Genomic DNA, 27,053 nt, shown 5'->3' with positions numbered 1-27,053 from the left:
AGTGGGAAAACTGAATACAAATAAAACTTGGAGTGTAGTTAGTGATAAAGTACCAATGTTACCTTTTTATTTTGACAAAGGTACCATGGTAACATTAGATGGAAAAACTAAAGAGTATAAAAGAACTCACTATACCATCTTTGTAACTTCTCTGTAAATCTAAAAGTATTTAAAAATAAATTAATCTCTAGTCAAAATAACACAAAACTATATTTATTGCCTTAGTATATTTTGTGCTGTTATAACAAAAAAAATTAATAAACAAAAAACCAAGGTTTGATAATTTATAAAGCAAAGGGTTTTATTTGGCTCATAACGCTAGTGGTTAGAAGGGCCAAGCAACCTGGACCTCGTATCACCGCAAGGCTTTCTTGGGCTGTGTCACAAAGCAACAGTGAAGACAAAAGGAACTGGTCATGTGCAGAAGGGACTCGTGTGAAAGGGAAGGCAATAAGGCAGATTTAGGGTGGAGCCAGACTTGCTGAGAACCACTGTGCCACAAGCTGCCACTAGAGCAAGAGCATACTTCATGAGAAAAGCACTGATTCCTCCTGAAGTCCTAACCACCTTCCATCAGGCCTCATCTCTTAAAGATTCACTGCCTCAAGACCGTTACTCTGAGGACCAACCTCTTGGCACATGAATTTTCAGGGGTCACACCCAAACAGTATCCAAATCATAGTACATACTTACCTTAGGGGGTTGGCAAGAGAAATGCATGAGTTAATACATGAAAATATGTTTAGAACAATGCCTACTACACGGTGAAGATACAATAATGGCTTGTGAGACTCACACCAGGCACTGCACAGCTTCAGGGACATACACAGTGTGTACTTGCTCTCTCCTGACCTCTTGTTCTGGTAGAAACCAGCTGTTATATGATTCTATAGACAACAACCAGTAAGGAACTGAGGCCTCTTCTAAGGGTCACACTGAATAAGCTGAGGGCCCAAAGTCTACCCAACTTGAGCTTTGTGATGACTGCAGCCCCGGATGACATTGAGTACAAATCAAAAGATATCCTGAGATAGCATTCCTTAGCTAAGATGCTCCCAAAGCCTTACCCTAATTCCTATGCAAGATAAATATTTGCTGTTTTAAGCCCTTAAATTTTGAAATAACTTGTTACATGCTAATAGGTAACTAATAAATGTACTTTCCCTTATTAATTCATCCAATAAATATTTACCAAACACCTATTTTAATAATTTCAAATTATGAAGGCTACAAATAGTACTCCACTGGAAAGTATACACTAACAAGACATTGTGATAGGTACATACTAGTTTTATCCATCTAACATGCCTAATTTGTCTGGGGAATTTCTTCATCTATTCCCTGTAGTATTAGTTGTCAATTTATAACTTATCTTACCACTGGTCAAAGGGCCAGACAAATACTACAAATTACCAAATTTATACATGGACTTTTGTTTCTCCATGTGACAGAAACAGGGAAAATAATAGTCCATATTTATCAATTTTCTTTTGTTAATAGAAACATCTAAAAAGATATGGGTTAGAACCTGTTAGGCACCACCTTGCCTCCACATGAAGCCAGCTTACTAAACAATGACATAAACAGAGCCAGAGACACCAAGAGATATCTAAAGCCAGGAACCACATTTGAGCTTCCTAGATAGACAAAAAACTAGCCTCCTTTCTGGCTCTGACACTAATATAGGTGTTTTCTTTTTTAAAATCTAAGTTATACTATTACAGAAAGGTTCAGAATATTCTGGGAACTCCTATTATCAGAAATACTTGAGAAATCTGTGGCAGAATTCATGGCAGAGATATTCAGTAAGATGACCTTTGAAAAGGAGGACTTTGCCAAGTAAATATGAGCATGAATAAAGTGCATTCCAAGTAGCAACAGAAAAGAACATGGCATGTATGAAAGCTGGTCCAGTTTGATCAAACTGGACAATCAAAAAGATCAAACTCATGTTGTGACCAACATCACTTCTTACAGAACTATGTACTTATTAGCTTTATCATATTTTAGTTCAGACTTTTCTGCTGTATCTATAAGACTTAGATTAGTAATCCTGACTATAAGCAACAGTTTATTTAGCAGTTAATCTGAACTGGTTCCTAGTAACTCTACTCATTATTGTCGTGCATCTTGGGTACCACATAACTCTCTTTAGTTATACATAAAACTATCTACAAAGTTCAGAAACATGAAAAGCCTAAAACATAACTTCCAAACTCAAAACTCCTTAGTACCATAAGTCATTTTTTAAAGAATCTATACAAAGGAAAACTATGAATTCCTCCAGTACCATAATTAATTTTTTAAAATCTACACAAAGATATTAATGGCTTTATACCATACAGAAAATTAACTCCAGGTGGATCAAATTCCTGAAATTATAAAACTCTAAGGAGAAAGCATAAAGGAAAAATTTCATTTCAGTCCAGTTTCACTGGATTTGACAATTATTTTTTGGATCTGTTATCAAAACCAGAGGCAGCAAAGGAAAAATAGATAAGCTAGATACAGTAATAATAAAATTTCAAACTTTTTGGGCAACCAAGGATATTAACTGAAAAGTAAAAAGAACTCACACAAAATACTTACAAATCATTAAAATGGGTCCTACAATCACCAGATTTTTTTTAAACAAGCAAGACTTGAATAGACCTTTCTCTTAAAAAGACACTCAACATCACTAAACCTTAAAGAATTCAACCCAAAACTATACTTAGATATCACTGTATACCAACTAGGAAGGCAACTATCAAATAAAACAACAAAACCAGAAAAGTACTAGTGAGAGTACACAGGAAATAGAACTCTCATGCATTGCTGGAGAGAACACAACACTGTGTATCCACTGTAGAGAAGTGCAGTAGTTACTCAAGTTGAACTCAGAACCGCCATGTGGGTCTAGTGAGTCCCATCCTACATATACACCCAAATAAACCAGAAGCTCAAGCAGGTATCTGTATACCCATGTTCATTATTTACAATATCCAAAAGGCAGAAAGAACCCAAGAGTCCATCAACAGAAAAATGGACAAATAAAATGTGGTATATACATACAATAGAGTAATCAGACTTAAACAGGAATGAAATTCTGATACATGCCACAACATGGACAAATCTTGAAAATACTATGAGGTAAAATAAACCAGACACAAAATGACAAATATTATATAGTTCAATATTTGGTTTAGCCAGCCAGGAGAGCACATTTGCTTTCTTCAACCCTGCCAGTAAGACACAACATCCCAAGGCAGCTGGTGAGCACATAATCCTTAGCAGGTAGGGCCTACTGCAGCTATAGAAGACAGACATGTCCACCTCTCTAGCATCCCATAAAGAACTGAGTCAGGAGATTAGAGAGTGGCAAAGCTGGCTGGGGAAGTAAGTGTGAGCTATAAATTATAAAATTCCAGGGTAAGTGCACAAAATGGTTCCCAAAGCCCTGTATGTGGCCTTCTCATGAGAACTCCAGGAGGTTTTCAGGAAGATGGCACAGACCTGACATCAGCCTGAGGAATGGGTGATATAAAAACAATAGACCATATTAAGTTGTGCTCTCTTACACCCACCCTCAGGCTGCAGGGTGCCTTTTCCTACTTTTACACAGGCCAAACTTGCTTTCCAGAGCCTGTTTCATTTCTTACCTTCAATAAAACTTCACTACCTTAAAAAAAAGTATGGTTCTATTTATCTAAGGTACCCAGAAAAGTACAACAGAGTACAACAGAGGTGAGAATGGGAGTTATTATTTAATCAATGCTGAATTTGTTTGCGCATAATGAAAAAAGTTCTGGAAATAACTTTTTTTTTTTTTTTTTGGTACTACGGATCGAACTCATGACCTTGCACTTGCCAGGTAGGCACTTGTGCCACTGAGCTAAACCACCAGCCTCTTTGGAAATAACTTTTTGATGATAATGGAGATAATTATATAATATTATAAATGAACTTAATACTACTGGACTGTACATATAAAATGGTTAAAATGCTAAGTTTTATATGTATTTTAGCACTTCCTTTAAAAACGTGGTAAGAATAGGCTTGAATCACTGGCCTTCTACATTTATCTTGGCAGTAAAGCAGTAGCACACACAGAATGAAGCCCACCCACAGTCAACGAGCCAGTCCTCAAATACTAAAATACACAAGCAATTTTAACACTACTGGGCATGATACACTACCACCCTGAGTTTCGGACAAAGGACTTAAATTAAAAAACTGTTTCCAAGTTCTCTCAAGGCTTGTTTTCCTGGCTTCCTCTCAAGTACCTCATCTGTCCACAAGAATAAAAACAGAAAGCCTGAATAGTAACAATCTGAGAAGTTCAATACCAGGGCCAGTTGGCAGGCTTCTGGTCAGAGGCCAAGGACTTCAGCAGTGCCAAGTCCTGTTCTTACAGGGTCAATGAGTTTACAAAGGCATTCACATCTCTCCCTTTGCCTCTTTAAATCTTTGTAAATATAATGGATCCGCAGAAAAGGGCATCATAAGAAACTAATTTCTTTAAAGTCTATTAGGAAAATTTCAGTAATCTTAAAATTCATTCCATTATAAACTGAGAGTTTAAAAATAAAATACAGCACAAACAGCATTTTCTTAACTGCCGAATGTGTTTTTTTTTCAATCCTAAGTGGAAGGATAAGTTAGAGGTATCAAAAAATTCAAGCTGCATACTAGACAGTCAAGTTAGCAATAAGACCACAACAATGCCTAGGATATCAGTTTATATGACATATACATGAAGATACAATGCAATTACCCACATTATCTTACTTTTTCTCATTCCCTACATCATTCCAAACAATGAACAATTATCTCCCTTCAAATTCACAGAACAAATTATTTCCCTTCAAAACACATCCTCTATCTGCTCACTTCTCTCCACTTCGCTAAAATTCTCTCCTTGATAATACTATCTCACATGGCACATGGTAGCAGACTCCTTAAGTGGTCACAAAGCTTCAGTTTGTTTGTTTTTTTTTTCAATACTGATTTATGAGAGTTATCGCTGGGCTTAGCAAACAAATTCTGGAACATGTTACAATAAAAAAAATTTTTACAGAAGGGAAATTGTAGCAGGGCATGGTGGTACATGCTTGTAATCCTACCACTTAGGAGACTGAGGCAGAAGGATCCCAAGTTCAAGGCCAGCATGGAGTGCATGTACAGTAGTGAGGTCTTGTCTAAAAAACAAAGGACTTGTCATAAATGAGGAACAGATACAGAAATGTCAGAAATCAATGTAACCCTATTTCTATTTTACATGAAATAATAATATTGGCTTTATTCATCTCTAAATACCTAAATCTTGTTAATAGAATGAAAGATGAAATTCTTTTTATTATTGTATTTGTCTAACCTTGAGATCCTATCATACAGAGGTTTGGAAGCAAATCAATGAAACGTTCACACAAACGTTCACATATTAACTACTTTAGTGATTTTTTTTTTTCTCCTAGGATCTCAGTTTCCTGGCTTCACTCTTGATTATACACCATTTGATAAGATTTTGGCATGATTGAGAGATAAAGAAAAGAGGCCTTTAAGTCTTTTGTGGGGTACAGGAGAGCTACAGAAGAGATGCAGGCACTTTGAGGTGAGAACAAAAAATGGAAGTACTTTTATCAGGTCTGGTTGGGGAGGAGTTTGGGAGGCAAGCAAAATGACACATCAACAGCTGATTTGAAGGAGCATCTGTGTGGGCAAACAGGAAACAGAAAGACTTCTTGGGGCCTGGAGTGGAGTGGCTGGGAGGCTGTGGAGTTTGGGGGTTGTAGAGGACTCAGCGCAGCCACAGAAAGGAAGCAGGAAGTTTATTTTTGGAACGAGAAGGAGAACATAGAAATTACTCTTGGAGAGGTAAGTTGCTTCCCTTGGCCTGGTACCAACTTGGGTGGATGTCATGTTAGAGACAGCTAAACCTCAGGCTGGCAGAATATATTACCATTCTCCACAGGTAAGTCAAAGTGATCTTATTAGAACAGAAATCACATTACATTCTTCCCTTGTGTGAAACCCTAATCAATTTTGATTACACTCAATAAAAATCAAACTGCCTATCAGTTTAACTTCTTGTTTGGCTATTCCCCTTTTCTGTATTTTGTGCTCCTAGATATTCCTGAGGTTGGTCTCTTCTGGGCATCCAATGCTTCCTCAGAGAAGCATTCCCTAATCAAACTAAAGCAATAGTCCCTTATTTGGAATGGAATCTGGACATCTGAAAAAATTTTCAAGCTGCTAAGATACATCTAGTATATGTGCTGCCAAAGCAAGCATTCCTAAGGTAAATCTAATATATAACAATACTGAGAATCACTGCACCAAATGAGTCTTCCTTATACTTATGACAGTTCTTCCACCAGTTACTTATGTGTCTTACTGCCAGTGGGTTGAGAAAGTGGAAAGCAGGTAGGGGGTGATGAAAAAGAAATGGCAATAACTAAACACCTATACCAAATCATCTACTCGAAAGGTCAAACCTACATGTTAAATACAAGAGTATATTTATAACTCTACAGAATTCGTTCTGTAACAACCTCTTTGTTGGTCTCGTTTCATGGCTCTCAGCTATAGATCCAAAAACTGAAACAGTCAGAAAAATCAAGTTCAACTTCCTTATGTCACTGGATCAGGCCTGTGTGACTTGTCCCACAGTATGTTAGTCACTGAAATGATGTATTTTGGAAATGAAAAAGAGCTTATCCCTGAGGCCACCAAGTACAGGGAAACAGGAGGCCTAAATCTTGACCCTACATTCATGAGAAGAGCGGGTCATTTAAGGTATGGAAAAAGTTGGCTGGAGGTGAAGTAATCAGTGGTGTTCACAGGAATAATCAATATCCCTAGCTTTTCATAGGTCACATGTTCCAAAAATGACAGCATTAGCATAATCTAAAAGTGAAGTTTTGGGCCCTCTAACATCAAAAGGTCATTTACAGCACATCTGTGCAGGCCCAAATAAAGTCAGTGGTTTCAACAAAGTAGCTTTCAAGTAACCTCAGTAACTGTTACCACCATAACCCCATATAGCAGTGGCATTATCTACAACAAAATTAGTGGTACTCGAATAATATATTGCTTAGCTCCATGAAATTAGTGATTTCTAAAGTCAACTAAAAGCAAGTAAAATTTAAAGGTTTATTCAGGTTCTTAAGTTTCACTAAGAATTCCCTTTTCTTTAAAAATTTTTTCAACTTCATTTTGCTTTTGTTTGTTTGTTTTGTTTTTGGTACCAGGGATTAGTCAGTTGTGAGTTTGATCCCCGGTACCAATAAAAAAAAATTGGAAAAAAAAAAAGATATACCAGGCATCGCATCATTGTAAACCAATCATGATGAACCTTTAGAGCTTTCAATACTACAAACAGCCTACAGCAGCATGTGTGTCATTGGTTTGGCTCTCCTACACTTTGAGAATACAATAATGAAAAAAATCAGCGAAAATTCTTTTCTTGCATGTTAATGTAGTACACAGACAAGACCAGTAAGTAAAATAAAAATAAGTGACAAGAAGGAAAAAAATGGACCAGGAATATAACTCAATTATAGAGCACTTGCATAGCAATACATGTAGCCTTGGGTTCAATCTCAAACAACTAAATAAATAAACAAACACTATAAGTAAATCCTGGTTGTAATAATTAATTCAGATGGTTTATAAATTACTAACATCAGAAGGCACATTTTAATCTCACTTCAAGAAATATTACAAAAATGCTGGATTAAGAAAATATTATAAATTTGTAGTAGTCTTAAAATAGATATATATGCTTTTACATTTATGCCCAAATATTAAATACTTAAAGACAAATTGAAATCAGTCTTCCTTATCCATAGGTTATATATCTGAGAATTCAACAAACCATAGATTAAAAATGTTCAGAAATGGCCAGATACGGTAGCGTACACCTGTAATCTCAGCACTCAGGAGGCTGAGGCAGAAGGACTTGCTCCAAGTTCAAGGCAAGCCTGCGCTACATAGTGAGTTCAAGGCTAGCCTGGACTACATAGCAAGACCTTATCTCAAAAAAATAAAAATAAAAAAAGCAAAAATATTCAGAAAAAAAAATCCTTCTGTATTAAACATATACAGGCTTGATCATATCATTATTCCCTAACAATACAGTATAGTAACTATTTCCACAGGATCTGCACTATGTTAAGTATTATAGATAACCTAGAAATGATTTAAAATATGTAGCAGGATGTATGTAGGTTATATGCAAATACTACACATTTATATAAGGGTCTTGAGCATCCTTAGACTTTGGTATCCATGCAGAGGGTAGGGATGACCTGGAACTAATTCCCCCACAGATGCTAAGAGATGACTATAATCACTACTGTCAGAATAAAAAGTGAATAACCTATACAAATGATCAATGAAACCCAGATATCCAAACTTAGATATCCTAGTAAGTCTACTCATTAGGAACGATATAGCATAAATGATTAACAGAATGAACTTCTAAGATCAGACAAACCGAACTCAGGAAGTACAATTAGCACTATTTTACATTAATTGAATAGGTGCTCTAAACTCTTTTTATAAAGAATTTTTTTTACTTTTATGAACAATTTTTAAAATGAATTCTTTTTAAAATTAAAAGTAAAGTTAGAATTACAAACATTGAAAAGATCCAAAGAAATCAAGGAGGAGTGTATGTGACAAAACTTACCAGATAAAAAAATTCACTTGTCATTAAGAACAGAAACAAATTCGTACTACAGGATGTAAGAGGAGCACTTATTTGATTATTTATCTAAAAATAAATCTGATTAGTTAATACAGTCATCTGGGTATTCTCTTCTAAATTATCAGTTTCCTCTCCCTCTCCCTGACCCACAAATATAAGCCACGTCACTAAAAATATGATTTGGCAGGCATCTGGAACACAAACCGAATGCCTTCAAGAAAACCATGCAGACACCAAAATTAATCTGCTATAATGATTGTGGAAATTGCAAGAAAAACTGCTGTTTTGTGAAAAATCAACATCAAACTAAGAATGATTTGTGACTGCAAGATTCACAATAATTTCTTACATTATTACTTCTTTCACCATGAGCTCCATAAGATAAGAACTTGTCTATACTGTTCACTGATGTATCCCAAACTCTTAGATAATGCCCAACACAGCTGGCATTACAGTACACTGGTTTTTAGGAAGGATACTTTAATTAGGATGCCTCCTAATTAAAGACTAATTAAAGCTGATTTTAAAGACAACAGAGTAAGATAGTTTTGTGTTGTTTTATTTCAATTCTTATTCTTCATTTAATAGTAATAAGTTTTGTTCTGTGTTGTTTAATCTCACTTTTTTTGCTACCGGTATTCTCTTTAATTGAAGAACTACTTAGTGAATATTGAGTAGGTAAAATTACTAATTCTGAAAGTTTTAAAATATATGTATGTGTATCAGTTTATAGCAATAAAACTACCATCCATATAAGGATACTTTTTAAACAAAAATCTTGCATATGAGTATCACAAAATCTCTTCAATGGGAAATTTCTAATAACACTCTTATTTCTGCCTAATAAAAATGTTACTCTCCACTTCTATGACCCAGAGTTTCTATTATCTTTAAATTCCTTTTACCTTTGTTTTATACAAATGTGAGTATATCAAATCAGAGATTGATTTTTTTTTTACTCAATTCGGATCTCATTAATTGGAAACTCAACTGACTTATGAGTATAATTCACCGCTGTCAATATCTTTTACACAAATTTTAACATTGCTTTAGTATTTTTATTTTTCTGCTTTTTCTTGAGTTTCATCTGTTTTCCATCCCCAAAACTTGGAATCTGTACAACTTGTTTTTGTCCATAATTTAATGACAAACAGATTAATACAAACTACTGTCTGATGCAGTAATTACTGGTTTTCCCAATCAATATGTCAAACATATTTATCCCTCTCCGATTACTGCTTTGGAAATTTTCTCCTTACATTATTAGTATTAGAATTATGGACTTGTTAGTTTTTTTTAAAAAGAACTAAAATTGTAACATTCTGGGGGCTAGGGATTTAGCTCAGCGGCATAAGTGCCTGCCTTGCAAGCGTGTGATCATGAGTTCGATCTCTGGTACTAAAAATAAAAAATAAATAAAATCATAACATTTTCAAATTTTGTCAGTGAGCATTTAGAATGTCTTTCCTGTATTTGATCTGCCCACAGTAACAAAACACTTTCATCTAATACACATATAGCTTCACAACATCCATCTTTATAATACTACATGGTAAAAATAAAACAGTAATTATTTATACCAAATATTTGGTATGTACTTTGACAGTTTACAACTTCATTAATAGAAAATTTTTGACCCAGCTTACAAATCTTTTTTGTGTTTAGGTTTATTATCCTATATGTAACAATTTTGGACACCATTTTCTTAACCATCTGATCTTCCACACAACTAGCTCCCTTCCTACTCTGTTTTTCTGCTGATTACTGTAAGTCATTCAACAAAATTTTCAGAGAAGGGGCTTGGTCTACATACTTTAACCCCTCGGATCTGAGAATGTCTTCTAGTTGCCTTTATATACAAATATTAAGTTAGTGGTATATATAATTCTTGGTTCAAAATTATTTTCCCTTAAAATTCTACAGGTATTGTTACAATGTATTTTGGCATTTAGAATTTTAAGAGAAAAATCTGAGGTCAGTTTGACTTTTGTCCCTTTATCAGTAACGAGCTTTCTGTCTAGATACTTACAAAATTTTTTTTTGTTTTTTTTTTGTTTTTTTTTTTTTTTTTTTTTGGTCTTTTTCATTTTTATCGGTACCGGGGATCGAACTCACGACTGCCTGCTTGCAAGGCAGGCGCTTATGCCGCTGAGCTAAATCCCCAGCCCCACAAAATTTTTTCTTTATCATTGAAATTTTAAGAAGTAAGGAGCTGGGGATTTAGCTCAGCAGCATAAGCGCCTGCCTTGCAAGCAGGCAGTCGTGAGTTCGATCCCTGGTACCGATAAAAAAAGAAATTTTAAGAAGTCACAAACTGCTGAGCATGGTGGTACATATCTCTAATACCAGCAGTTGGGAGGTTGAAAGGATCATTATGAGTTCAAGACTTGCCTAGGATACATAGTGAGTTCAAGGCTAGCCTGGACTCCACAGTGAGACCTTGACTCAAAAAATAACAATAACAACAATAATAATAATAATAATTTGCTAAATTTTTATAGATCAGTAGATTGCTATAGTCTGGCACATCAGTATCAAAAAGACATTTTCTCTCTCTTTTTTTTTTTATTTAAAGAAAAGGAAACAAAAAATACATGGAGATAAAAAAAAGGGTAGAAATAATACAAAATTACAGAAAAACAAACGGTAAGAAATTTCTGGTTGATAAGTTACACATTGTCATCTCAGAAATAGCCGTCCAGGTTATAGAATTAAAGTATTTAGAATGACATTCAAAAAGTGACACTACAAACCGTTCTGCTCCATGATCGAACAAAAGCTCAGTAATATGGTTATCAGTCCTACACATTTGTTTTACATCTCAAAGAGGGTAAGATTAAACATATCAAAACAGAACAGAACATTTAAAAAAAACAATTTAAAGAAATACAGATTTCAAAGCAAGTCCACTGGAGATCTTCATCGTCTATCTGTCTCTAGTCTCTTACAAATAGTTGTCCCTATCTTCACCCACTTTATATACTTATTGCATATTATAGAACTAATCAAATCATTACAGGATGATAAAGGCTCTTTAGGTCCTCAAGTTCCAAATTAGGGAAGACAATAGTAACTACCATCACATCTCTCATTCTAAAAGAGACATTTTCTCAATTACATATTTAGCTCTACTCCTTTCTTCTGTTTTCAATAGCTCTTTGCAATGGAATCCAAAAACATTATTTCTTCCTAACTACCAAAGCTGAAAAACCTAATCTCATTTTTGTTCTTTATTTAATACCTCTATCATTGCTGTGAAGAATCTAATCAAATAAAAAGGATTTTGAGATCCAGAAAAATATAGGCGCCAACTGCTATGAAATCACTTTATTGGCCAATTTTGTTGTTCTGAGACTGTAAGGACCCTACGGCTGGTTTCTAGACTATATTCCCATAATTGGGAATATCTAAGTTATTGGATGATTCGACCTCTGAAAAAGGATTCTAAGAAACAAGTTCTTTGCCTGTTATTCTTTATTATCTCTACAAAGAAGACTGTTACATAAAAAAAATAAATCCAGATGTATGGACTACTATGTAATAGAAAGTACAGTTTACAGAAGAAAGTGAAGTTGAACTCACCTGTCCATGTTTCCCGAATTCTAGCTCTATTATGGCAACAGGTGTTTGTATTTGAGCTGAGTGCCTTGACTGAGACCTGCCATCAACTCTCCAGCTCAAGCCCCGAAGTTCATTCTCCCAACGGCTTTGGTTCACAAGGCTCTCTCGGATTTTTGTCTTGTGGCTTTTCCAGAACTTGGAAATAACAGCAGCTTGGTCAGATGTGATCCCACCTTGCTTTTTGGTTTGAGCAGTTAAAAAGGCCTCCAACTGATTGAAATCCATGTCTGCAGATGCAATCGACTACAAACATGACAGAAAAGCAACAACAAAAACAAATTTAATTTTGTAGATACTGAAACAAAAACTACAGACCATATTTTGAGTGATTCTTAATCACTAAATACACTTCCAAAAAGGGTCAAGCAACAGTAATGAGAATAAATAATGTATACAATGTAAATACAAAAAGACTCCTTTTGCAAAAACTAAAAGGCTACTGTTAAAAATTCAAATACTGTACCAATAACTGCAACATTTTTTTCTTTTTTCTTTTTGAGACAGAATTTCATTATTCAGTTCAGGCTGGCCTTGAACTTACTTTGTAGCCAAGGTTGGCCTTGAACTCACAGCAATCCTCCTGCCTCAGCCTCCCAAGTGCTGGGATTACAAACATGAGCCACCATGCCTGGCTTTCTTTTTTTCCCAATAAACATGCACCAAATTAATCTGTCCAGTTGTCAGACATCTGAACCCCAAACCACTGGCTATGCTACTCAATAGAAATATTAATTTATATAATACACTGTAATTAAGCTAAATTACTTCCACTGGCACTTTGCTTCAAGTATTATGAAACAACTCAGGTGATCCGTGTCCCTCTTCAAACTGTATCAAGAAATATATATTTAGATATAATTTCACCTGTGATATGTTATTTTGGTTGGGTTACAGTCAATATTTGGAATTGAAATCAATTTAATTGAAGAACTGATTTTAGTTGGAAATTAAATTCATCAATATTCATTTAATTGAAGAAATATTTGAAATAGCTACCATGATACATATGCTCGAAGTACCTCTATTTACTGGTAGCCTAAATTGACAGCTTGGTACTCATCCTTGATTGTTACCTCTACCTCCAAACCTGAATCAATTGTTTTCAACAGTGGCTACTAAAAAACAAAAACATTAGGGCTGGTGATTTAGCTCAGTGGTGTAAGTGTCTGCCTGGCAAGCACAAGGTTGTGAGTTCAATCCCCAGCACCGCAAAAAAAAAAAAAAAAAAAAAAAAAATTAACGAGGCTATATATTAGAATCATGAAGTATGTTTTTAAATATCAGTGCCCACACATCACCCCAGAAATTCCGATTTCTACAAATCCTAGCATGAAGCCCAGATATTGGCACTGCTTAAAAACCTTCTGATTCTCATAAGGAACAACTAATACGATGGCAAACCTATGGCACGCATGCCACAGTGGGCTGTTTATGTTACTGAAAGTTCTAAAAGGCTTGCCATCACTAGTCTATAACCTTCAATCGTTGAATTTTACTGATTTTTACTTCTGAAATAATTCTCTAATAATATAGAGACAAACCTCTCTGGTCTGTCCCTACACCTGGTAGAGGGTCTCAGTATCTTGTACCTATATCAAGCACAGCTGTCCCTCTAGTCAATCTTCTATATCACCATCAAAGTGATCTGTTAATGGGTCCTCCATTTCCTTCAAAAAACTATTCTATGGCTATTACTGCAGCGATTATCAGTCAGGATGTTATTAATTATTCTAGTATGAGAAATGACATAAATTGCAAGTGATGTGCTAGTAATGCTAGTAAAGTAGTAGTACCGTCAAGATTTATTTTTTAGCTGGGTGTGGTGGCGCACACCTATAATTCCAGCACTAGAGGCTGAGGCAGGAGGATCACTGCAAATTCGAGACCAGCCTGGGCTACAAAAGTGAGCTCAAAGCTAGCCTGAACTGCACAGGGAGACTCTGTCTCAAAAAGACAAAAAAAAAAGTTTTGTTTTGTTTTGCTTTGTTTTGTTTTTGGTGCCGACGTTTGAACTCACGACCTCACATTTGCGAAGCAGGCACTTACTTGGCTGAGCTAAACCCTCAGCCAAAAGATTTATTTTTTAAAGTATAAACTGATGGGTTTTTAATGCATACTGATATTAACAATTTCCTCCCTCATTTTGTTTCTTGAAGGGGAAGTACAGTAAAAAAGAAAATTACAAACATAGAAACTGCATGGAAATATACCATGCCTGTATTGTCTGTTAGGTGTTTCACAGCAGATTGAAAACTGATAAAAGTAGGGGTTCACAATGAGGCAGCAGGCCAGGGAGTTAGCTCAGCAGCACACGTTCCTGACTGGCAAACACAAGGTCATGAGTTTCGATTCCCCGTACCAAAAATCAATCAATCAATCAATCAATCACACAAACACACACACACACACACACACACACAGTGAGGCGGTACTGTCTCCACCTGATAAATGCTGGAGACTGTGTTTGGGTTCACAGTGACTAGTGTTGGCATCTAGTGAGCAGGAGCTAGGAATGATGGACACTACAAAGCTCAAAAAATGGGTTAGAAAATTTTCTGACAAAGGTCTTAGAATCTTTTTTTTTGTCTTTTTCCTTTTTATCAGTACCAGGGATCGAACTCACGACTGTCTGCTTGCAAGGCAGGCGCTTATGCCGCTGAGCTAAATCCCCAGCCCAGGTCTTAGAATCTTTGTGGCAATTTTTCTTTTTCTTTTTTTTTTTAACTCTGAAAATGAAAAGGTATTCTTAGCTTACACAAACAGGCACTGAGGCCTGCAAGCTGTGTCAGTCCTGTTCAAGAACATGTCACAGGCCAGGGATTTAGCTCAGCAGCCTAAGCGCCTGCCTTGCAAGCGCGTAATATGAGTTCAATTCCCTGGCACCAAAAAAAAAAACAGAACATGTCACAGAACAAAGTGACCTGTCTCATATGACTTTGAACTCAGTAACTTGCACTTGTCAGGCGTGCACTTGTGCCACTGAGCTATGTCCCCGACACTGGAAAATCTTATTACCAGGAACAATACTGTTAAAAATATCTGAGCTACCAAACAACACCTATTTGCAATTGTTACTATATACTCAGAGTAATTCCACATATAGGTACAAGCATGTAAGTAAGTCACTGTATGTTCTAACACAATAATGCTGGAATACAAATTTAAAAGTGTATCTTTCAAATTCGTTTCCTTATATTTATCATTTATACTACATTTATATCACTGACTTCTTAAAATTAAGAAGTTAATTTTATTAACTTCTTAATAAAATTAAGATGTTAATTTTATTATATATGAATTTTCCACTTAAGGATAATAAAGGGGCATTGGAAAATGTTTATTATAAAAAGGACACATTAGGCTGGGCAGTACATCCCCTGCCTGGCAAGCACAAGGTTGTAAGTTCAGTCCTCAGTACCAAATTATAATGGTAATAATAAGAATAATAATAATTTTGAAAGACACATTGAACAGTACAAATTTGAGAACCAATGAGGAACAAGTCCAAGCTCACTAAAACAAGCCAGGCTTATCTTTTTGTGGCTATTTGACAAGTTCCTGCCTCCCATACTTGATAGCACCAATCTATTTGCAATTCCCCTTCCTGAAAATATTTTAATGCTATTTCCTTCCATGTGCTTGTTTTTATACCTCTGTAACGCCTAAAATGTCCTCTATCATCACTTTTACTTAATTAACTTCTATTTATCATTCAAGATTCAGTCCAAGCATGGCTTCCCCAGTGTTCTTCCTCCTATAAACAGGCAAGTGTCCCTTTCAATTCCAAAAATGTTCTAATACGTCTATTACTACATTAACCTCAAAAGAATAAAACTGTTTAAAAGTCCATTTCACCCACAGAATAGTCTTTGAGGGATGGGTCTTTATATCTTTGCAAATATAACATCTAACACAATCCTCTGAAATAGAGTTCAGATCCTAAAAGGTACTCAGAAGCATACCAACAACTTTTAAAACAGAAAGACTAGGGACAGGGATTTGTTCAGTGACATAGGTGCCTGCCTTGCAAGCGTGTGCTCTTGAATTCGATCCCTGGTACCAAAAAAGAATAAAGGCCCACATAAATAGCCAGCCCAGAAGTATATACAGCTTCCAACTTCCTGCTTCACAAAAACATTCACGAATCATAAACTCCTTTAAGATAGAAAAAAAATGCTTAATCTAGCCTTGGAAACTAATAGGGAGTACAAAACCAATAGAAAATAAGGCTTAGACATCAGAGCAAAGGAAGAATTTGAACAAAAATGTTAAAAGTCGTTCCTAGAAAATAATCACGGAGCGATCCCATATGGTATAGATGATAGGAAGCTTACAAAAACTGCTGGCCTCCGAGTCAACATCAGTCAGCAAGATAACTTAATGAACTTGACTGAAATAACCAATAAATAACAACAGATGGGGGAGTGCTAAATCCACAGCCCAAACATTAATAAGCATACTACTGAGCTATCCAGCAGCAATATTTTAAATGTTAAAAATTAAGTTACCAGTCAGAAAGTGAAATTCTACTTGAATACAAGAGTGGCAGAAGGGGAGAGAAAACAAGAAAATAGATTGTCATATATGCAGTTCTTATAAAAATCCTAGCAAGACTTCTTACAAACAAAATTATTCTAAAATTTATATTAAAAGACAAAGTAAGTAGAATAAAATGAATTTGAAAAAAAGTGAGATAGCAGGAAACCAATCTTTCCCATCTCAAGAATTCCTTTTTTTTTTTTTTTATTTAAAGAGAAAGAAACAAAAAAATACATGGAGATAAAAAAGGGTAGAAATAATACAGAATTATAGAAAAATAAACGGTAAGAAATCACCAGTTGATAAGTTACATATTGTCATCTTAGAAATAGCTGTTCAGGTTACAAAATTAAAGTATGTAAAGTGACATTCAAATAGTGACACTACCAACAGTTCTGCTCAATGATTTAACAAAAACTTAGTAATATGGTTTTCAGTCCTACACACTTGTTTTTTATCTTAAAGAGGGTAAGATTAAATATATCAAAACAGAATAAAACAGTTCAAAAAAAATAATTTAAAGAAATACAGATTTCAAAGCAAGTCCACTGTAGATCTTCACTGTTTATCTAATTGTCTCTAGTTTCTTCCAAAGAGTTGTCCCCGTCTTCACGCACATTAAATAAATACTGCACATTATAGAACTAATCAAATCATTACAGAATGATGAAGGCTTTTAGGTTTTCAAGATCTGACACTGGGGAAGACAATAATAATTACCATAGTGTCTCTCATTCTCTTCATAGTAGCTGTCCTTATCTTTATGTATGCTGAAATTGAACTTGACACTAGACTAATATCACTCTGATCAGTGAATAATAGTATTGCTAGATTTTATATCATAATGCTACAGAATTAGCATTGAGTTTCTTAGTGTCTCTTCTTCTCAGAGTATCTGTTCATTTCATCTTGCATTATATAATCTGTTCCCATAAATAGTTTTTAAAAAAATCTTTTCATGTGTGAATTTCTACATGGTATATCTATCCTCTCTGTATTATAGGAAAAAACAAATCATAACAAGACAGCAAAACAAATTCCTAGAAAACCTTGCAATGAAAAAGACACATAAGATCACAATATTAGGTGATCAACAGTAGTTACTATGCTTTCTCTTGTTATTTTCAATAGACTTGTTCATATCATCGGGCTTAATATAGTTAAGCATAGTATTACATAGCTACTTTTATAAAAACACAACTTTGAAAACATTGTAGGATTTGAGAACTGTTAATAATCAACACCAGTATGGATATCTTTTATATCTTGTCATCTTCAGAGTAATTGCCTCTATTTTTAGGGTTGATACTATCAAGCATACCAGATTCAAATAAAATCAGCCAAGGCAAAACCGTGGTCTAATGAATCAAATTCAAATAAAATCAGTCAGAGTAAGACAATGTAAGTAATTCGGGGTTTCAGTTTAAGTTAATAGGAAATTAAGGATAGTTACCAAGGTATAACCTGCTATTTTTGGATCTGATGTCTGTGCCTTCAAATCTGATATGAGTGGACAGACCAGAACAAATTAAATTCAAACTAAACAGGGCGATAAGACTACTGCGTCTTTTAAATCCTGATACACTATTAACAAGGACCTCTGCCTTTTTTTAAATAGTATATCAAAGCTACCTATATTAAAGATTATAGCTTACCGTCTCTGCCTCATGTCTGCTACTCCACTTTACTGCTATAATTTGTCCACCTTACTCCCTCATTCTACTGTCTGCCCTATTCATTGAGGCCTCTCTGCCACTGTTGCTGGAATCCTGGTATCCCTTCCTCTCTTTCTCTGGAATGTCCTTCAGCACTCTCTGTAGGGTTGGGTTGGTGGCCACGAACTCCCGCAGTTCCTCCTTGTCTTGGAAGCATCTTATTTCTCCATTAATTTTGACAGAGAGTTTTGATGGGTATATGAGTCTTGGTTGCAAATTATTTTCTTTCAGGACTTGGAATATTTCTCCCCATTCCATTCTCAATCTAAGAGTTTGTGTTGATAAGTCTGTTGTTATTTTGATAATTTTCCTGTTGTGGGTAATCTGCTTCTTTTCCCTAGCTGCTTTTAATATTCTGTTCTTTTGGTGGATTTCTGGAATCTTGATAATTATATGTCTGGGTATAGATCTGTTTTGGTTGTAGGTAGCTGGTGTTCTGTATGCCTCTTTTATCTGGATATCATTTCTTTTCCTTATAAATGGGAAATTTTCCTTTAATAGCTCAGTGAATATTCTTTGTATTTCATTTTTGGTTGCTCCTGCTTCCTCACTCACATGCTTTATTCTTAAGTTATGTATCCTTTTGTCATCTTCTAGCCTTTGAATGTTTTCTTTCTGGTTCCTCATTATTTTTAAGAGGTCTTTTCTTTCACGATCATATACCATAAATCTCTCTTCAAGTTTCAAAAGGCTAACGTTAGTTTCTGTTAAGGCATTTTGCCAGTGTTCAATGGAGGGTTATTTTTGTTTTTTGTTTTTTGTTTTTTTTTTGTGTGTGTGTGTGTGTGTGTGTGTGTGTGTATTTTTTGTCTTTTTTCTTTTTATCAGTACCAGGGATCAAACTCACGACTGCCTGCTTCAAGGCAGGCACTTATGTCACTGAGCTAAATCCCCAGCCCCTTCAATGGAGTTTTTAGTTTCCTGGTAATCTCTTTGGATCTGTTTCATGTATTCTAAGTTATGTTTAAATTCTTCTTCAGAAGTTTCTCTTTCTTTTCTGATTTCCTCCGTTCTTCCGTCTGTGTTCTCTTGGGCAGGGTTTATCATTTCTTTAATTAATTTCTTCATATCTTGCCTCACCTGGATCAGGAGTACAGCTTTAAATTCATCTATGAGGTCACGGAGGTATTTTTTTATTTCGGCTGATGCTGTATCCAGTATTGGATGGTTACTGTGCTTGTTCTCTTCTGTGTTTACTTCTCCTGGGCTTATTTTCTCATGTTGGGCAGCTGGAGATTTTTTTAAATTTCTATTTCTTGTCCTATTTCTGGTTTCCTTCACACTGGAGTGTCCTGGGGGTCTCTGGCCCTCTCTGTATTACTTAGGGCCTTTTCAAAGCGTGCTGACTTGAGTTTTTGCTGCCCTCCCCAATTTGCTGTTATCTAAGGTAGGCAGAGATGCAGGTACGGTGCAGGTTAGCTTCCAGCCTCTGTGCCAGTCAATCCACAAGTTAGGCTGTACTTTGTGGATGTCACAGAGTCGTGACTAATTTGTATCTGCTTATTGGGTCCCAACCAGAGGCATGGTTCAGCCCCAGGAGATCCTGCTAGTTCTCCCTGTGCCAGAAGCAGCTGACTAATGTAACCATGGCACAGGACTCTGTCCAAATCCCAGCTGTCCTCTACCAGACCTCTCTGTGCCAGGCATGACTATCTAATGTCATCACAGCGCCAGGTCTGCCCAATTCCAAGATGTCCTCCACTTGTTCTCACTGTGTTGCTGACTCCCTCAGGACATCGGGCTCTGCCCAATTCTAAGATGTCCTCCACTTGTTCTCACTGTGTTGCTGACTCCCTCACGACATTGGGCTCTGCCCAATTTCAAGATGTCCTCCACCAGACCTGTCTACACCAGGGGATGATGTCACTGAGCTGCGGGTTCTGCCCAACTCCAAGATGTCCTCCACCAGACTCTCCGTGTTACTGATACTGCCATGGTGGTGGGCTCTGCCCAATTCCAAGAGGTCCTCCAGCCAGACACAGCAGCCGCGGGACCCAGTCCCTAGTACTCACTAGGACTCAGTGCAGATCTTCCTCTTGGGTCTACTGCACACTGCACCATTTGCCTTCACTGCATTCCCGACACAGTGTGGAACGATCAGAAAACTGCACGGTGCCCAGTTTTGGAGTTCCAGAGCTTCTCACAATCTCCTCCAGCACAGCCGGGCAGCCCTGGCTGTTTGGCACGGTCCTGGGTCTCAATTTCCAGCAGTCGCCAAAAGCCAATACAGCTTTTCCTCTTGGATCCACTGGTCAGTGTGCTGCATTAAAGGTGCGGGATTTGCAGACTCCTGTTATCAGCAGCCACAGTCTTAGCACGACCTTAAATCCTCCAGCCACGCTGTCTTGGTTAATAAGAATAGTTATCCATTCGTCTGGCCCTCTCCATGATGTCATATTCTAGCATCTAATATGATTTCTCCGCAGAGACTCTCCGCCTAATCCCCTAGCAAGCTGCCATTTTTGAAACTCTCCCATCTCAAGAATTTCTATATAGCTACAATAATCAAGATCAGGTAGAATAGACACATAGAACAACAGGCAAGAATAAACACAGAAACAGACTAATGCAAATACAGACAACTTTTTCATTTCTTTTTTCTTTTTTTGTCTTCTTGAGACAGGATCTCGCTATGCAGCTTAGGCTGGCCTTGAGCTCACTTTGTAGCCCAGGCTGGTCTTAAACTTGCAACGATCCTCCTGCCTCAATCTCCCGGAGTACTGGGATTATAGGCATGCGCCACCACACTAGGCCTCAGATTTATTCTTGACAAACATGCAAAAGAAATTCAATGTATTAGGGTCAGTCTTTTCTACAAAAGGTACTGGAATAAGTATACACCCAGAGGCAAAAAAACAAATAAGAATCTTCAAGTTTCACAATTTATATAAAACTTAAAGTGAATCACAAACTCAAGTAAATGTAAAATTATAAATCTTAAACATATGAGAAAATCTTTGAGAACTACAACTAGGCAGGGTTGTTCAGCAGGACAAGAAAAGCACAATCCATAAAAGGCAAAACTGTTAAATTTAACTTAATCAGGGGCTGGGGATTTAGCTCAGCAGCATAAGCATCTGCCTTGCAAGTGTGTGGTCGTTGAGTTCGATCCCCGGCACTGATAAAAAAGAAAAAGACAAAAAAAAATTTAATTTAATCAAAATTAATATTTTCCCCATGCAAAAAAAAAAAACTTATAGATTGGAAGAAAATATTGCAAAACACACATCCAACAAAGGACAATACCTAATAATATAAAGAACTTTAAAAGCCCAGTACTTTTTATATATATATATTTTTTGTCTTTTTCTTTTTATCGGTACCAGGGATCGAACTCACGACTGCACACTTGCAAGGCAGACGCTTATGCCGCTGAGCTAAATCCCCAGCCCCAACCCAACACTTTTTTAAAAATCCCATTTTAAAAAAAGACAAAAAAACATGAGAGATATTTTACTACAGAAAATAAATACATAGCAAACAAGCACAACATTAGCCACAGAGAAATACAAATTAAAACTACAATGAGATATCACTATACACCATGAATATAGCCAAAATTTAAAGTCAAATATTGACAAAGATATGGAAAATTTGGGTCACTTATACATAGCTGGCAGAAGGGAAAACGTTACATCTACACTACAAAATAGTTTATAACAATTTATTTAAAACTAAAACATGTAATTACCATCTAATGCAGCAATTACACTCCTGGTACATTTATCCAAGAAATGAAGATTTGTGTCCATACAACCTATATACAGCTATTTTAAGCAGCTTTATTTGTAACAGCCAAAAACTGGAGACTAAGCAGATGTTCTTCCAACAGGTCAATAGATAATAAAATATAGTATATCCATACTATCCCACAACAAAGAAAAATGAGCCACTGATATCAAACCTGTATTAATTTCCAAAGAATCACATTGAGTGGGAAAAAAAGCCAATCTTCACATATTCTGCATGATTCTATTTATATAGTATTCTTGAAATGATAAAATTACAGATACAGAAAGCAAATTAGTGATTTATGTTAGGGTTGGTGTGGGTGGTAAAAGAGTAGACGTTATAAAATGGCCATGTAAGCATTCTTGGTGGTACAGTGTTGTGTATTCTGCCTATGTGAACATCAACATAGTGGTTGTGATGTTGTACTATACTTCTGCAAGATGTTACCATTGGAGGAAGCTACTAAAAGAGTATATGAGGAACCAGCAACTGTAGGGGCTGGAAATGTAGCTCAGTGGCAGAGTACATGTCCACCACGCACGTGATCCTAGGTTCAATCCCCAGTACTTTAAAAAGATCATAGCAGAAGTGGTGCTGTGCCAATTCTCTGGCTCAGGTTTTAGGAAACTGGCAGTTTCCATTTTTGTCTCACCTGAGAGACGCACTCTTAGATCCGAGGCACTATGCCACAAACAGCTTATGGGGAGTTCAAAACTAAACAGACTCTAGCCTTCAGCAGAGCCAACAGCCAGCAACAAATTGCAAGCCATGTAAATGAGGTATTTTTGAAGTAGGTTCTCCAGATACCTCATGAAGTGACCCTTCCTCTCTGAAGGAGGAAAAATGTTATTTTCAAATAAAATAAGTACACACAACACAACTGAACTTAAACTAAAAGCCCTATAATTTATATTTATATTTAATCAATTTATTTTCCCTGCTTGAAAACAACGGAAGTCCAATTTAGTACTACAAATAAGTCAAATAAAGTCAATTTCTATTATCTTTTGTAGATGAAACAGCTTTTCCATCAAGCTCCTGGTTTATTAAAATAGTACTTCAAAATACAGGTTTAGTGATTAAAACAAAGATACAACTGCCATTTGTCAAGAAATATACTTTCATATAATACAAACCCTTAGAGGAAAATTATTCCATATTTTCACCTAGTAGAAATACATCAATAAACCAGGTGTGGTAGTACACACCTATAATCCCAGGACTTAGAGGAGTCTGAGCCCGGAGAATCACTGCAAGTTCAAGGCCAGCCTGCGCTACAAAGTGAGTTCAAGGCCAGCCTGAACTGCATAGGTGAAACCTTGTCTCAAAAAGACAAAAAAAAAAAAGAAATATAACAAATACACACCTCTAATTTCCTTGGGAAATATGTCAATCAAAACGAACAAAGAAATATAAATACCTTTAGAAACCACTGTGTTCCACATTCCTTTCAGGGAAATATATTTGGGTGTGGTATGGTGTGGTTTGGTTTTGGGAAGGGTCTCATTTTGTAGTTCAGACTGGCCTTGAACTCAGGCAATCATCCAGCTTCAGCCTCCTGAGGGTTGGGAATACAAACACGCGCCACCACACCTAGCTTTTATATCTTTACTGGATATATTTTCTTAATTTTCTACTCTTTTTTTAAATTGGTTATACAGATTAATGGGTTACATTTGGCAGATCTGGACATATATATAACATACTTTGCCCATTTTCAACCCCTCATTACCCCTTTATTTCACATCCTCCAGTTTGGGGTTAAATGTGTATAACATATTTTGCCACAGTCGTTCCCCTTTTATCCTCTTACTTTATTCCCTTTCTCTTGAATAAGTTATAGTCTCTCATCTACTATCTTGTCATCCTTTTTTTTTTTTAATCGGTACTGGGGAGTCATCCTTTTTTATACTCTACAAATTAAAGAGAACGAGCAATATTTGACTTTCTGAGTCAGGATTATTTCACTATTTCACTATTATTATAGGCTTCAGATTCAGCTGTTTTCCTGCAAATGAGAGAATTGTGTTCTTTCTTGTAGCTGAGTAATACTTCATTGTGTTATATACATCACGTTTTCCTTACCCATTCATCTGTTGATGGGCATCTACACTGGATCCATATTCTAGCTACTGTGAATGGTGCCACAAGGTACGCAGATATCCCTATACTACACTGACATCAACTGTTAGGGTATATGCCAAGGAGTGGGATAGCTGGGCAAATGGCAGCTGTATTTGTAGTTTTGTTTTTTTCCATTGTGGCTGAACTACATAATTTACATTCCTGCCTGCAGGGTACAATAGAGAAGGGTTCCTTTCCCCCACATTCCCAGCATTTATTATTTTTTAATATGTTCATTTGTTCGGAGATAGGGTCTTGCTATGCAGTTCATCCTGTTTCAAAATCACTATATATCTTAGTTGCCCAGGTAATAGTTCCTGTTCCAGATCCACTTGCTTTTGTCTCTTAGAAACAGCTGGTCACTGGGGTACCTAGCTGGTCCCTATGATGAATATTGTTAAGAATCAATTCCCAATTGATAAGTCATTCTGTTCTGTACTTCCTGCCTGCTTATCTCATATAAGCCCTAGACCACCAGAGATCAGGGCCTGATATTTTGGGAATGATCCCAATCAATATCCATCAATATAAATAAATCTGCCTGAAAAAAAAAAGAAAGAAAAAAATTCATTATATATTGCAGGTTGACATCCAACTTGCTGTGATTCTTCTGCCTCAGCCTCCCAAATGCTGCATTTACAGGCATACACCAACAGGCCCAGCATTTATTTTGTATTCTTGAGTTTGTTTGGAGGTTCTAGCAAGGGAAGACATCTATTGTACTCATACACCCTTGAGCAAGGAAACAGTCCTCCTCTGTCAGAGGTGGTTGGTCCTCTTCAACACGGAGCAGTGAGGGAGGATGGGGATACCTACCTACCCAGATCAGGTAACTCAACCCTGGTGATCAATGGGAGTGACAGATGTTGTAACCAGATCCCCTGTTCATGTCCATATTTTTTGTATTCTTGATGACACACATTCTCTCTGGGGTGAGAAGGAATTTCAGCGTGGTTTTGATCTGCATTTCCCCTAAATGCATTTTTAAAAAATTAACTAAACTTTTGAAGCAGCTTTAAATTAGAGGAAAACTAAGCTAAAAATTATGTTTCAAGCCAGGAGTGGTGGCACATACTTGAAATCTCTGCACTTGGGAAGCTGAGGCAGGAAGAGCACCATACATTCATGGTGAGCCTGGGCTACACAGTGAATTTAAGGCCTGCCTGCACTACATAGCAAGACCCTGTCAAAAAGGCCAGATGTGATAGCACCCACCTGTAATCCCAGCACTCAGGAGGCTGGAGCAGGAGGATGGCTGCAAGATCACAACCAGCCTGGAATACAAAGTGAGCTTGAGGCCAGCATGAACTGCATAGCAAGACTGTTTCAAAACGGCAAAAATGACAACAAAAACCTGAATGGCTATGGAAAAGTATAAAGACTATACTGAAGAAAAGGAGACAAAAACTTGTATCAAGCAAAGATTAAATAAACTATTATCAATAGTGTACTGATGGAAAATAGAATTTGGTTTTCTCAAAGCAGTTTCTTGGACTAGTGATATGCTCTTTTTAGGAAACAAATTTTCCTCTCTTTTTAAGTAATCTATGAGTGTACACTGGGAACATTTCTGGTACTTTATCCCATCTTTGATTATTTAAGAGAACCAACTCTTCTTTAAAAAGTCACCTGGGAATCCTATTTAATCAAGTTTTCAAACATTTTGACATTTATCTTTTCAAAATTAAATCTTAAATATTGATCTTAAGTCGACTTTGATATTCCCCAGAAGTCCCCTAGAAAATCTAAGTTTGTTCCTTCACTTTTTAAAAAGTTGAGACACTAAAAATAGCTAATCTTATTTGGTAAAATAAAATGATGTGAGAAACAATGTCCAATAGGAATTAATGCCTTCCTGGGCATGGTTATGCATGCCTGTAATCCCAGAGCTCCAGGAGACTGAAGCAGGAGGATCACTTTGAATTCGAGGCCTGCCTGGGTGACATATCTGAGTTCAAAGACAGCCTGAACTAACCAGAAAGACAGTCTCAAAAAGCCAGAAAGAAAGAAAAAAGGAAGAAAGGTACCTATCCCAACTATGCCACCTAAGGGAGACACCTATTAATAACTAAAATTTATTTGTCGATCTTGTACTATCACACATGCACCCCTACTCTTTTATATTTACACGTATGGTTGGCTGACACGTAAACTGCATTCAGGTATTCTGGATTATACTTAAAAAAAAAAAACAGGGGGCTGGGGATTTAGCTCAGCGGCATAAGCACCTCCTTGCAGGCAGGCAGTCGTGAGTTCGATGCCTGGTACCGATTAAAAAAAAAAAAACAGAGGACTTCTGGGAAGGTGGCAGTGTGGTGAGCAGTAGAGAAAGAGCCCCTCTGTATCTGGTGGGTCCCTAAGACCCAGGATCTGAAGTGAGAAGTGAAGCCCACAGCGAGAGCAAAGAGAGACTTTAAGTGGCAGAGGCGCTTTCTCCCTGAGCCGAGACTCACTGTGTGGCAGGGGAGGATTGAACCTGCAGATCCGTGGTGACTATGGATGACCTCAGCGACCTCCATGGAGAAACACCAGTGGAACAAAGCAGTGGACACAGCAGACTGCAATGGCTGGTGGGTTATTCGGGTTCAGACATCCCCCAGAAGAGGTCTATTGGCAGGTAGCCATCTTGG

The 27,053-nt window shown here is 36.6% G+C and overlaps 2 protein-coding genes across 2 annotated transcripts in view; both read right to left on the bottom strand.

Annotated features, from left to right (window-relative positions):
• Nucleotides 1-12,455, bottom strand: part of B3gnt2 (UDP-GlcNAc:betaGal beta-1,3-N-acetylglucosaminyltransferase 2) — a 185,182-nt gene extending 172,727 nt beyond the window's left edge. The window contains exon 1 of the mRNA XM_063229487.1: nt 12,275-12,455. The gene's annotated coding sequence lies outside the window, so the exon portion shown is untranslated. The remainder of the gene's footprint in view (nt 1-12,274) is intronic.
• Commd1 (copper metabolism domain containing 1) overlaps nt 1-27,053 on the bottom strand; it is a 128,820-nt gene that overhangs the window by 76,296 nt on the left and 25,471 nt on the right. Inside the window, exon 2 of the mRNA XM_003467485.5 lies at nt 12,275-12,556. Coding sequence (XP_003467533.1) covers nt 12,275-12,556 — 282 coding nt within the window. The remainder of the gene's footprint in view (nt 1-12,274; nt 12,557-27,053) is intronic.

Source organism: Cavia porcellus, unplaced genomic scaffold (assembly GCF_034190915.1).
Source record: "Cavia porcellus strain 051 isolate PalLab524CR breed Dunkin Hartley unplaced genomic scaffold, mCavPor4.1 scaffold_18, whole genome shotgun sequence".
In the NCBI taxonomy this organism is placed as follows: Eukaryota; Metazoa; Chordata; class Mammalia; order Rodentia; family Caviidae; genus Cavia; species Cavia porcellus.
Note: the sequence above shows the minus strand (reverse complement) of the source record. Positions and strands in the feature narration are given on the sequence as shown.